The 13647-nt window shown below is 51.4% G+C and overlaps 1 protein-coding gene and 1 long non-coding RNA gene across 16 annotated transcripts in view; one reads left to right on the forward strand and one right to left on the reverse strand.

The window, feature by feature from the left end:
- STK32B (serine/threonine kinase 32B) overlaps positions 1-13291 on the forward strand; it is a 400190-nt gene extending 386899 nt beyond the window's left edge. For 10 of the 14 annotated variants that reach the window (XM_042984951.1, XM_042984954.1, XM_042984959.1 and 7 more), the window contains one exon: positions 11391-13291. In XM_042984951.1, coding sequence (XP_042840885.1) covers positions 11391-11529 — 139 coding nt within the window. In that variant the 3' untranslated portion in view covers positions 11530-13291. Of the gene's footprint in view, positions 1-269; positions 487-4033; positions 4599-7465; positions 7575-11390 lie in introns of those variants that run through there. The other 4 variants (XR_006217092.1, XM_042984953.1, XM_042984955.1 and 1 more) reach the window with 4 other exon arrangements.
- Positions 1-13647, reverse strand: part of LOC122238127 — a 29888-nt gene that overhangs the window by 1870 nt on the left and 14371 nt on the right. Inside the window, exons 4-5 of one of the 2 annotated variants that reach the window (XR_006217093.1) lie at positions 3879-4072; positions 3483-3583 (exon numbers count right to left, since the gene is read on the reverse strand). This is a non-coding gene — a long non-coding RNA (uncharacterized LOC122238127). The remainder of the gene's footprint in view (positions 1-3482; positions 3584-3878; positions 4073-13647) is intronic. The other variant, XR_006217094.1, reaches the window with a different exon arrangement.

Genomic DNA, 13647 nt, shown 5'->3' on the forward strand with positions numbered 1-13647 from the left:
CTCCACCCCCTTTGCTAGGAAGAGGTGAACTTCAAGGACCCCGCCTTCCGAAATCAAGGCCAGTGCATTTTGGTTCTCTCTAGTCTTTGGTCCAGTCTGTGTGGCCCCAACGTCATTTATAGGTGAGCACAGCCAGGACAGGGAGCCAACAGAGCTGAGAGCACCTCCTTTCTAAACCGTGGGGTGGCGGGAGCACCCGCAGCCCTCTGCTCATTCCGTTCTCATCACGGCTCCATTCATAGGATTGTTTTTTTCCTACCATTTCGCAGTCAGAGAAACCGATTAAAGCCTAACTCTGACTGTCGTGGCATCTCTGAATCTCAGAAGAGTCCTGAGGCTTTACTGCCCACTGAGGCAGAGAAGAAGAGCACAGACGACTGTGGTGGGTGAGGCCAGGCTTTCTGGGATCGCTGCGCCGTGAAACAAGGTGGCGCCGTTCCAAAGCCCAGGAAGATGGTCAGGGAAGATCAGCTCAGCGACCTGGAACAGCGGGAGGAATTTCAGCCACAATTGAAGGGGGCCCGCAGGTGCTTGGATTGCAGAATCCTGACAGTTGCATGAAAACTCTGGATCAGGAAATCACACGGGAGGCGGGGCCCTCTGCCAAATCCTTTAAGAGAAACTGAAGCCTGGTTTAAAAAAGGGCTACTGATCCTGGGGCATGTGGGTGATGCAGTCCATTAAGCGTCTGACTCTTGATCTTGGCTCAGGTCATGATTTCACTGTTCGTGGGTTCAAGCCCCGGGTCGGGCTCTGTGCTGATGGTGGGGAGCCTAATTGGGATTCTCTCCCTTTTTCTCTCTGCCCCTGCCCCACTTGTGCTATCTCTCTCTCTCTCTTTCTCTCTCTCTCTCCAAAATAAATAAACATTTAAAAAAATTTTAAGGGCTACTGATCCTGACGCATTCACCCCCCAGTGAAAGACCCCGGAAAATACAGCATGGCAGGTTTCCAGTGGGCCAAGAGGCAACACACGGTCCCTCACAGATAGCTGAGTCCATACAGCCCTGTTTCTCTTAGAAGCACATGCTGTCACTGGTCTGCTCAGACGTCAATTATTTAAAGTCCCGTCGTCTTTCACCTGCAATTAGTTCTCCAGAGTAAAATATGCCCATTTTGTATGGGAATATTTATAGGCCTTATTAAGTCCTTTGTGAAAGGAGGCTGTGCATGAATTTGAAAATTAGAAACAGGGATCTAATGGTCTGTTTTGAAGTAAATACCGTTGTTGTTTTAATCCTGGTCTAATTCTCTCTCTGTGCCATCTAAGAATCTCATTGCCAGCCGATTAAATGAAAGAATACTATCGCTTTGTGAATATACTGAAAACCTGTTATATGCCATGCGCTGGGCTTGGTACAGTTACATTTCATCCGAAATAAATCCTCACCATAACCTTGATTTGTAAATATTGACATCTAGAGAGGAGGAGTCAGGTGCCTGAAGCCAGCAGTCAGTGTTTTTGCAGAGTTGGGATCCCACATAGTCCAGAGTTTCTCAAGCTCGTATTCTTTCCACTGACTCTTACCTTTAACTGTTTTAAATGTCAGAACTTTAGTTAAAATATCCAAGGGAAGCAAACCAATGGTGTCACTCAGAATGTATGTAAAAAACAGAATACAATGGAGGAGGGCACCTGTTGGGATGAGCACTGGGTATTGTATGGAAACCAATTTGACAATAAATTGCATATTCAAAAAATAAATAAATAAATAATAAATAAATAAATAAATAAATAAATAAAAACAGAATACAAACAGTAAGATGGTCTGAAATACGGCTTAGAGGCAATTGGCAACTTCTCTGCGGGTCCTTAATGTTAATGCCCTCGGCTTTCTCTAGCTCTGGGCCGCCCCCAGAATCCTTATGAAAAATCCTCATGTTTTCCGCCTGAAATGGCTCTTTTGTTGGTTGCCTTGTGTCCCCCAAAGGGATATGATGAACTCCTGACTGCCCCCACCCAGTACTGTATTTGGAAATAGGGTCTTTGCAGAAGTAATCAAGTTAAGATGATGTCAAACTGGACTAGGTATATCCAATGACAGGTCTCTCTAAGGAGAGGGACATTTGAAGACAGAAGTGGCCACAATCTGAGGGATGCCAGGGATCGCTGGCAAACACTGGAAGCCCGAAGACACAAGGAAGGGTTTATCCCAGGCCCCTGCGGACACCTCGGTGTTAGACGTCTGGTCTCCGGAACTTTGAGGGAATATATTTCACGCAGTTGCTGGTACATCACCAGGGAGCCGTGAGGAGCATACACACCTGCCAGGGACCAGTGAAGGCTCCGTGCCCGGCAGTCATTAACCCTTGATTCCTCCCAAATTTTAACCAAAATGTTAAGCGTGCCTATTAGTCTCAGAAAAGTTATTTTACAAAGAGTGCAAACTAAAAAGTGTAGTGACTTCTGAAGTATGGACGTTTGACATGTAAATGAATTCGTGATATTTTAATACATTTAATAACCATACACATATGTGCCGTTGCTTCCCCTGGAAGACTTGTGGCCCTAGGAGGTCACAAAGACACCAGCATAAATGGTGAATTCTCTTGAGGCCCTCGTGGCTTTTAGGGTTGGAGATAAAAAAGCAAATGGCTTAGGTGAAATGGGACTCTCGCTCGTTCCTCCTTCCAGGGAGTCCTGCTTCTCTGTACATTGAGGTCATTTTCTTTTACGGTAAACCCGTTCTTCCCACACAGTGGAAGACACAGTGCGGAGACCTCGAGCCTCCCACCTCTACCACCAGACCCAGGAAAGCAGACAAGAGAGGAAGCTTGAAGGAAAGTCACCAAGGAGAAAGCTTGCTGGATCTCAAACGCAAGAATCCCAGGAAATGGCTCTGATTGGCCTCACTTGGGTCAGGTGACATTCCCTGGACCAATCAAGTCTGGCCACTGGAGAGGATTCTGATTGGCACTGCTTGCATCAAGTGCCTGCCCTTACCCCATCAATAGCTAAGAGGAGGAAGGTAAGGTCTATAAAAAGGCATCGGCTCCTGTCTCGGCCGAGTTGTGCGAAGGCAAAACAAAGGCAGTGTTCTCCACTTGGAAAATGGATTGATAGGGTCGAGTTAACTGAGGCCGGCAGAGGAGAGAAGGAGTGGCGGATGTTGAGGGCTAGGGCAGATTAACAAAGGGCAGGTGATCCCCTCTGACTTCCCATCTGACCTCCTCTTCCTCTGGGAAGGTGGAAACATGGCGACCGTGCATGGATGGGGGTGGGGAGGATAAGCGGACAGACGGGGCTGACGGCCCAGGCAGGCACGGAGGTGAGCGGCCCCAAAGTGTACCCCTCCCTCGGGCCCCTCAACTGTCAAAGAGTTCATTCCTGTCTGGAGCCACAGGGTTTCCCCATGGCAACTCTCTGCAACCCAGAACCAGACTGAGGCCATTATTCACCAACAGACCAGTGGCTGGACCTCCAGATCCCCTCTCTGAGCCTGCACCGCATCTCGGCGGCTCATAACGGGTTTGTTTCTTACCTGCACCGAATGTCTATGGCAGGTCGGGGCGGGGGGGCGGGGGTGCTCCTCCCACAGCGCCATCATCCTCCTTACCCAGGACCCAGCCAGCAGCAGCATCGCTGGAGCATCACAATGACAGAGGAAAGAGACTGAGGGTCTGGCAACAGCACTGCTCCAGTCTGTTGGTCGCACTTTCTACTTACACTCATTGGCCAGAATGAGTCACACAGCCCGCCCAGCCCCGGGAGCCCCGAAGCGAGATCCTGCCAGGCGCCTGGAAGCGGGCAGATCAGAACGTTTGGTGACTGTCCGTCCACTAGGCTGCTGGCCCAGGCCTTTCTTGTGCACCCGAGCCAGTGGGGACCCAGGAGGTCTCTCCCGTCAGCCTGCTCAGACACAAAAGATCACCCTCACCTCTAGACCCAGAGAGGAATCTGCTGGGGCAGGAAGCAGCACGGGGCTGGGACGGCGGGAAGAGCGGGGTCCTTCACTGGAGTCTGGGCTCAGGTCTGAAAAGCGTGTGACCTACCACCAGCTGCTATATCTTGACGGCCCTTTCTCCTCACCAGGGGTGCTGTTGGTTCTTCTCCAGAAGGTGGACGCAGGCACTAAATGAGGAGGTGTCGAATGAGAACGCACACCCGATACATCTCAATCCCGTCACTCCCACGGGATGGCTGTCCCTGCTGTTTGCCCCAAGCCGATCTACTTGCAAAGGGGTGGAGAGAGGGGGAGGATAGTAAGACAATCCGCTCCACTTGGCTATCTCACACCCTTGGTGCACACCCTACTGTTTGCTTCAGGCAGCGGCAGATAAAACAGAATTGTAACGCTTCTGGCCAAAGGCTGTTATTGAATGTGTGAGATAAGAATTGCATAGAAGGCTGTCTTCCCAGGAAGTGATGAGGTTTCAAAGTAGAACAGCCAGTTACGCTGAGTTTTTACCGAAGGAAGAGACACCTTGCAGAGACCGCAAAGCTGTTTTTTCAGCCCGAATCCCAGAGGAAATACTCCCAGGGGACTAATTTGAAAAGGCCCCTCTGTATGTCCCACCGCTCACACAGTGCGGCGGATTGGGGCTACACGGAAGCCACCGCGTTTCCACCTGGACACTGGAAGAAGGGGGAAGAGGGGACACGGCCACCTCAGCTGGAACAGTGACCTTCTAGTGTTCCCAGCTGCTCAAGGAGACGGTGCAGGGAGCCCCTGGGGAACAGATACCCCAGCTTGACTCCCCCTGCTCCTGATCTCTGCAGGCCCCCCTCCCTTGGCTAAGGTCGCTGAAGCCAAGGGCGTGGGAGCCTTCGATAAGCACCACCCCCACCAGATTCCTAGGCTGCAGATTCCCAGGATCCCAGCTGGGTTGCGTGGATCTGGGGGACAACGGGAGATGGTCAGCCCCGGGGGCTCCTAAGAATTGAAGACAGAGAAGAATTCCAGAGAGCGCACCAACGGCCAAAGGAGAGCAGCTGGCATACAGCAGATTTGTCTCAGTTCTAGGTCGGAGAAGGTTCTAAGGGTCTGAGCTATTTCCCCGTGCGGGAAATCTCGGGCAGGGCGAGCAGCAGGGTCCTTCCCAGAGTGGACTCTGCCAGGGATGCCAGAGAAGGGATTCTTGCAGAGTACACGCCAGTGACTATCTTCCTTTCCACATCCACCTCCCAACCCCACCCGATAACCTTTGTTCGGTCTGGCATGGGCTCTTCCAGAACTTCCCTGGAACTTCAACTCTGGTTTTCATGAACCACAGAGAGGCAATATACATAACAGCTAAGAGCACAGGTCCTGGAGTCAGACTCACTGGGTCTGAATACTGATCCCTGCTAGCCTTGTGACCTTGGGCCTCATGCCAGGGCACCAGTGTCCTCATCTGAAAAATGGGATGTAAATGCCAACTTCCTAGGGTGGTTGTTAGGACAAGTGAGTTCACACGTGTTAAGTACTTAACGGCCTCTGATACGTAATCCGTGCACGCTACACGAGTGCTGGCTAATGTAATTCATTATATACAGAATTATCAGCCCATGTCCATTAAGTGCTGGGTCAATCATGATTTTGCCATAATTTTTAATTCACACACACACACAAATAACAACCTGTCCCAACTCTCTCAGCTACAAGAAAAAAGAGCTTCATGCATGTTAACTCAGGTGAACTGTTGCCCACAAGGGCTGAGACTCACCAGTTCTGCAAATGATAATCCAATTTGTGTCCCGTGAGGACACTTGTTGTTTCATTTAATTACAACTGGCCTTCTTTCCCCCTTGTTGAGGGTGACACAGAGCCTGCCAACCTCTGGGCAAGCACCCTGCTAATGAAGGGTGGCCATTTATTCCTTTGTTTGGCCCACCCATCCTTCCGGCACGTTGACCGTGTGCCGGGTACTTTGTAGACACAGACGGCCGTTTCCAGTGGATGAGAGACAACATAACAAGGCAGAAGACCTGGTTCCGGTCTCTGGTTCCACACCCTGGTCTTCCCGGGTTTGTGGACCCCTCTGCACCCCGCCGTGACTCCTGGGCCTGGATTCTGTCCTACTCAGCCCGTTGTCCTGTTTCGCCCACTTTCTGGGTCCTGACGCTCAGCCATTCCGTGTGTACCCCATCCCAGTACCCTCCACTCCTCCAGTTCTTCCGCCCTGACCCCCTCCCGACCCAGGACGTGGCCTACAGAACCATCTCTGGGGGCCTCCATGCTTGGAGACTTCCATCAGAACTATGACAGGCAGTTAACTTCTACTTCCTGATCCTCAGTTTCCCGATCTGCAAAATGAGAGTATCTCCACAATGCGATCATCATCATCATCGCAAAAATAGCTGCCCTTTAGGGGCACCTGGGTGGCTCAGTCGGTTAAGCATCTGACTTCTGCCCAGGTCATGATCTCGCAACTCGTGAGTTCGAGCCCCACGTCAGGCTCTGTGCTGGCAGCTCGGAGCCTGGAGCCTACTTTGGATTCTGTCTCCCTTTCTCTCTGTCCCTCCGCTGCTTGTGTTCTCTCTCTCTCTCTCTCTCTGTCAAATGTGAATAAACATTAAGATTTGTTTTTAAATAGCTGCCCTTTATAAAGTAGCTGCTATGGGACAGATGGCACACAGTGGTTCATCTTCTCCCATCCCTGTGTTGCAGATGAAGAGAGAGAGACTTGAAGTTGCAAGTCCCCAGCCACTCGGCCAGTGATGGCGAAGCTGGGCCTCTGATCTAATTCTGCCGAGACTCCTAAGCCTGCACTCTCCCGATACACCCCTTTGCCTCTCCATCCACCTTTCTACACAATTCAGGAAACATACACGGGGAGAACCAGTGGGATGATATCAATAGGTGTGAAAACGCTTTAAAATGGTTTTCTTTTTCGAAGCTGATGGCATAAACGAAAACCCGGCTCTCATGTCAGAGGCAGGGCCTTCCCTGCGGAAAGCCCGTACTGGATGGATGTTGGGTATTAAGCCGACTGCATCCTGCCTGTGTGATATAGCTTGATTTTAAATTACTTTGATTGCTAATCATTTTATTTTACTCTTCTCAGATGCTTTGCCTTTGAAAAATGCCTCCAGCCCGATTTATTACGAATTTTAATGTGTGTCCTCCTCTCCTTGGGCAAGGTTTGCCATCCTAGAGTGCTTCCTTCTAGCATCTAATCGTGGAGTTGGGGGGGGGGGGGTTGAGGGAACTTGTGTCTGTCACTCGGAATTCTGGCCACAAAGCTGACAATTAATTTGATAAGTTGGCTGAGAAAATTAAATGTTCCTGCCATTGCAGGGATAACCAGCCAATTTGCATCAGCAGACTTGAGCTCTGCCTAGTAGGATATGTAAAAGCCTTTTTCATTTCTTCCCGTTACAGATAAAACTGGGCTGTGGGCTAGTCATAGAAGTGAGCTCTCAGGGCCACAACCATATGGTTTCGTATCTCTTTCTCGGTTCACGGATTCCTATTTCAGCAACATGAGCCATTCTAATTCCTTCAGAGCGTGGAAAAATCATTCCACGCTCTCTTCCCTCCAGGTCCAGATTGGATGGCATAGGAGTCAATGGAAAGAGCATGGGTCTTGAAGAACGATAGCCCTGGGAGTCCAGCCTCCCAAAGTCACGTAGCTCGTAAGTGGCAGCCCCAGGGATGGAGGCTGGCTCTAAGCCCAGACCCTTGGTGCTCTGCTGTGGCACTTCCTTCCAGCAGAGACTTCATCACAGTGAATGTTCGCTGTTTTCTCTCTGCCCTGCTCCACAGCCCCTTCAACTGTGAGCCACAGACAGTGCCAGTGGAAGGGTAGGGGGATGCATGGGTTGGTGGTGGGTGGGTAGGTGGAAGTGTATTGAGCAGATGGGTGGGTGGCAATGATGAATGGAAGTATGGGAGTGGATGGATGAACGGATAGGCAGGAGGGTGATGGGTGGATGGATAGTAGATGAATAGGAGATAGATAGATGGGAGGGGGGTGGATGGGGAAATGGGGGTAAATCAGGAGATCGACAGATCAGTGTATAGTGAATGGATGAAATGGATGGATGACTAGGTAGATAATTAGGTGGATGGGGGGATGATCAATGGATGAGGCAGATGGATGGGTGTCGGGTGTGTATATGGGAGGTGGGTGGCTGGGTGGTAAATCGGTAAGTGTGTGAGGGGTGGACAGGTGAGGAGGGATGAATAGGTGGGGTTGGGGGTGGGACAGATGGGTGGACATAATGGAAGTAGATGGATGGATGGGTGGATGGATGGATGGGGGATGGATGGATGGATAAATAGATGGAAGGATGGATGGATGGAAGGGTGGATGGATGGATTGGTAGTTGGATGGATGGAGGGATGGATGAATAGATGGAAGGGTGGATGGATGGAAGGGTGGATGGATGGATTGGTAGATGGTTGGATGGATGGATGGATGGATGGAAGGATGAATAGATGGAAGGGTGGATGGATGGATGGGGGATGGATGGGGTAGGTGAATAGGCAGATGAGTAAATAAGTGGATGAATATATGGATCGGTGGGTGGAAAATGGATGGATTTTGCTGGGTGGGTGGAGAATGGATGATGAATGTTGGTGGGTGAGGGGCATTGCAGATGTAGTTGGAAGAACGCAGGCTTTGGTGTCTCCCGCAACTAGAGTGGAATCCCAGCTCCACAGGCTCTAGGTGGATGGGGGGATGCCCAGAGAAGGGTCCCTCTTTCTTGATTCAGCCACCTTGGTTCACAATGAATCTGATGGTAGGTTGCCAGGGGCATGCATGACCCGTACTTCATTTAGTTAGTGCTGTAGGGTCCGGGACTCACGGTCATAGTATTTTATGTATGACGCTCCACAGAAGAAGGCGGACTTGAAGCTGCTGGTTCTACTCGTGAAATAACTCTGGCCAAAAGAAGGGGCCAGAGTGCCTAAACCATCAGCGCCAGAGAGGATGCTGGTCCACACAGCAGTGTTGTTTGTTCTATTCCTATCCCTTCATTTCAGAACCCCTGCCTCCCTCCCGCTACCCCCATTCCATACAAAACCTTAAAGCCCAGCTCAAATGCTGCCTCCTACAGGAAACCTTCCCTGCCCCGACAAAATTTCCAAATCCACCTCTCCCTCATCTGCTCCATTCTTTATTATGCAACGTTTGAAGTTATATTTTGTGTTATAATTAGAGAAGGACTGGGGTGTAGAGACAGCGATGCTACCTACCTCTGCTGTGTTTGAACATTTAACAGAAAGTGTTAATGGGATTCGTGTTTATCTCGTGATACACCCAGAGAATTACATGGTATTATAGTTATGGACCAAAGAGGAACGTCCTGCTTTGGAAGTGCAGGCCTCTGCCATTTAGTTTCCTAGCCATTTGAGTTTTCGACTTTTTCCTAGTTTTTATCGGATTTTCTTTCCAGGAGTGCCTGAGAGAGTCCCTTAAAACAGAGGAGAGGAAAGAGGAGGGACAGGGGAGGAAGGTTCCCGGGAAGTTCCCAGCCCTGCCCAGGAAGTCTGACCACCCCCTCTCCTCATCCTAGAAAGACTCTCCCTCCAGACCCCAGGCCGCCCTCTGGGTGCTGACGCCTCCTTCAATAGGATGATGAATGCGAGCCCTAACCATCTTTCCCAGGTGTGCTAGCTGGACAGCTGCGAGCCACAGGGGCACAGGGACCGCACACCTGCTCCTCGGCCCTGCGGGTGGCCCAAGGGTAGGAGGCAGTGGCCACCCAGTTTCCCGTCTTAAAAATACTGTGTTGTTGCTGGTACTTCAGCATTACCTGAAGAGCTCACTCCAGCCCTCACATTGTTGCGGACACCAGAAGACCCCACCAAGCGTGCGCACGCACACACACACACACACACGCACACACACTGTGACCTGTCAAGGCCATGACTGTGTTGTAGTCACGTGCATGTTTGCTGAGTAAAGTGGCTGTCGTTTACATCTTTCATAGGTCCACACTCTGCTGGACGGAAGCTACTAATGTTAAAAAGTAAATTCAGTCTGAAACCTGCGTCCTTCAGAACAAGAATTGTGGCAATATGGGGCACCTGGGTGGCTCAGTCAGTTAAGCGTCCGACTTGAGCTCAGGTCATGAACTCGCAGTTCGGGAGTCCAAGCCCCACATCGGGCTCTGTGCTGACAGCTCAGAGCCTGGAGCCTGCTTCCGATTCTGTGTGTGTGTCTCTCTCTGCCCCTCCCCTGCTCACACTCTGTCTCTCTCTCTCTCTCTCTCTCAAAAATAAACATTTAAAAAAAATTTAGAGGCACCGGGTGGCTCAGTCGGTTGAGCGACTGACTTTGGCTCAGGTCATGAACTCGTGGTTCATGAGCTCGAGCCCCACATCGGGCTCTGTGCTGACAGCTCAGAGCCTGGAGCGTGCTTCGGATTCTGTGTCTCCCTCTTTCTCTGCCCCTCCCCTGCTTGCACTCTGTCTCTCTCACTCTCAAAAAAAAATAAACATTAAAAAAATATTTTTTAAATAAAAATTTTAAAAAATTTAAAAAGAGAGAACTGTGGCAATATTATTATTTCCAGCCCCATAGTGGATATTTCACATACATGCTCTCTGATTCCCTTAGCCTCCTGCCAAGTGAATGGGATAATCCCAGGTTTACAGAGGGAAACTGAGGCCCAGAAGAAGACAGCAGCTTGACCCACGGTGCCCAACTGGCAAGTGCTGAGAGCTGTGTTCTTCCTGGTCTCAGACTTCTCCCTCCCTCCCTCCCTGAAGGTCTCCATTTTATTTTTTGCCTGCACCACGCACGCGGTGACAGTTCTAGGATCATGCGTGAACGTGAACTTGCAGGTCACAAAGAGAAGGATGTTGACGTCTTAGATCCTGTGGAGGGCGACCAGGTGGCCAGCTGTGAAGAAATGCAGGGCTGAGACTCACGCCCCCTTAACAGTTTGTCGTGGGCCATTTTGTAAGGCTGGGTGCTCATCTGTTTGGATATGTATTTGGGGTATAAGTTTGATTAGTGGCCATTGCCCGTTTAGAGGGTAAACTCCGTGAAGACAGACAAGAGGACTACTTTGCTGGCCAGGGTCTCCCCTGCTCCCCTGCGTGGTGGCTGGTATATCAGTGGGCATTCGATTATAGGCGTGAATGAATGATGTGCGGGGGCTCATCACCGACACCGACGGTGTGAGCTTAGCAAATCGCATCCATGATCTCCCGCAGACTTCGCAGGGAGTCCTAAGGCAGGAATCATCATCCGCATTTTCCAGAGATAGGGTAACTGAGGCTCTGGGTGTTAAGTATCTCACCGGAGTGCACCTGACCCAGGCTTCGATCCCAGGCCCGCCTGGGCTCCAGGGCGCCACACTCTGGGCCTGTAGCAGCCGTGCCTCCCAAGCCAGGGGACGGCGTGGGCGGAAGGCTTCCCAGTTGCCCTGTTTGTCCAAACGCGTCTCCCGGACCTCCCGCCACCCTCGGTTCTGTGCCACCAACTCAGGTCTGTGCTGTGTTTATTTGCAGGCTGAGGAGGCAGCAGGGGCAGACCAGCCAGCTCTTGGACACAGAGGGCCGAGCTGGGAGCCAGACCCAGGGCAAGCTCCAGGACGGCTGCAACAACAACATCCTGGGCCACGCCTGCTCCCGGGGCTGCAGCAGCTAAGCCACCGCCTGCGGCCCCGCCTGACGGGACTGTGCGCATTCCCGTCCTGCCCACCGGAAGCCCCTCTCTGTGCCACGATGGTCCCTATCTCACTCCTGGTAACACCAGATGCAGAGACAGCCCTGGGCTTGGAGCTGGGAAGCCCGGGGTTCTGGTCGCAGGTGCCTGACGGATTCTCTGCGCGACTTCGGACAACCTTGCCCTTCCTGTGCCTCAGTTTTCTGCATCTGCCAAAGGGGTTAAAACAGCTGTCTGTCCCACTTCTACAAGGTTATTGGGAGAAACCAAATAGGTAGGAGACATGCAAAATCTGTGACATTTATGAAATTGTTTACACAGGCAAAATAGAACCTTGATATTTGAAGTCCACTCCCATCCCGCAAGGCAACTAGGCACCCCCTCCATTCCCACGATTCCCACACCCTGGAGCAAAACCGGAAGTGTCTTCATTTGCCGCCTCTGGGAGGCCAGTCTTTCTGACCCGCTAAGGTGGCGTGGCCGCGCACCAGCCTGGTCCCCTAGGTCCTGATGCTACAGGTGCATGTCTGCCCTTCTTCACAGAAGACCGCCTCCCACCTGTAATCCCAGCAGGTCCCCACCCCACACCCCGCACTGGCGTGGCAGGTGGATGCCCTTCAGAAGGTCAAGTCACTGACCGCCATTTTGAGAGTTCCTCCCAAACCCAGTCCCACCGCCAAATTCTGAGTCCCCGTCCCCTTTCTGGGGGTCTTTCCTGTGAAGGGTGGGAAGTGGCCTCCTCAGCATTGTCTTAAAGAGGGTCCCCAAGTGCCACGGATGAGGTGGCTCTGTATTGAGGAACAAAGAAGCATGGGTCACCAGGAAGTTGAGTCGAGGAGGACAGTGGACTCGCACAAGTAACAAACGGCTGTGGGACCTGTGCGGGCAGCGCTCTGCCCTCTGGATGGGGAGACGCCGTAGCACCGGGGACCGAGCTTCGGCGCGGCGTCAGGCTCGTGCTCGGAACCCAGCCCTGCTGTTTACCAACCGGAAGACCTTAGGCAAACGGCATAATCACTTCGGTGTCGTTTCCTTGTTTCAGAGCGGCGGCGATGAAGCCGGCCTTGCAGGGTGGTTACGGGAGTCGGTGGCATTCTGTGTGTCCCGTGCCCAGCACACGGCACCCACGGCATGGTAGGCACTCTGTGCCCACGTCACCGTCATCGTTTGCAGAGACTTCCCTACGTCACTCGTTTGGCAGGTCACTTTCCGCAGAAACGAGTCCGGTGGTTTGGCTTCCTTGAGCTTTTCTTCCCGGAGTCTTGGAACTCCGTCCATCCCTGTCGACGTTCCGCTGTGGTTTTAGTTTTCCTTCCAACTTCCGGTTTTTACTTTTTACATCATCAGTCCACCCTCGGGGCCGTCCATGCCATCTCTCCGAAATCTTAAGAGACGTTTTAACGGAGGGTGTGGTTTTCTGTCTTTAACCTTCAGAAAGGAGATGCTCCTAAGAGTCCTCCTTTCAGCCAAGCCTACTCCTCGATTCCGTTGCCCACGTCAGTCTGCTTGTCTTGCGCACTCGTCGTTCTCCGTCCCCCACCGGCACTGTCCTGTTCCCTCCAGGCAATCGCAGGGCTGCTTCTCTCTTCACTGTGACCCGGGCAGCACTTAGGATTTCTTGCTGGGCTGAGTTCATGAATTAGGGGGCAGGAGCTAGAAGTAAGCCCAAGAGACGCTAGATTTCCTGGCTGTGTTTAAGTTGATGTTGTTTCTTGTTCAGAATAAACTATTTCTTGGGCATTCATTCTTGCGACTTTGTTCTTGTTCGGGGTTGGGTGGGGAGGGGCCGTGTTCCTCTTAGAGCCAAAAGGCTCTAGTTGAATTGGAAACATAGAGACAGGAGGGGGAAGGACACCAAGTTGGTGATGTGTTTACTTGACTCCCAATAAAATCAAACTCGATCACAATTTGTATTGTTATCATCGTTATTACTCTCATCATCACCATCATTATTTTACACTATAAAGGTGCAATCCGTTTATCAGAGAAAAAATACCGAAAGTTTTCCACCTAGAGCAAAAAAACTCTTAAAATTTCAAATTATACAGCTCAAACCTCTATACGGCACACGTGCAGGTGCCGATAAACCATGTGCTCTAA

The sequence above is a fragment of the Panthera tigris genome, chromosome B1 (genome assembly GCF_018350195.1).
Source record: "Panthera tigris isolate Pti1 chromosome B1, P.tigris_Pti1_mat1.1, whole genome shotgun sequence".
Lineage (NCBI taxonomy): Eukaryota > Metazoa > Chordata > Mammalia > Carnivora > Felidae > Panthera > Panthera tigris.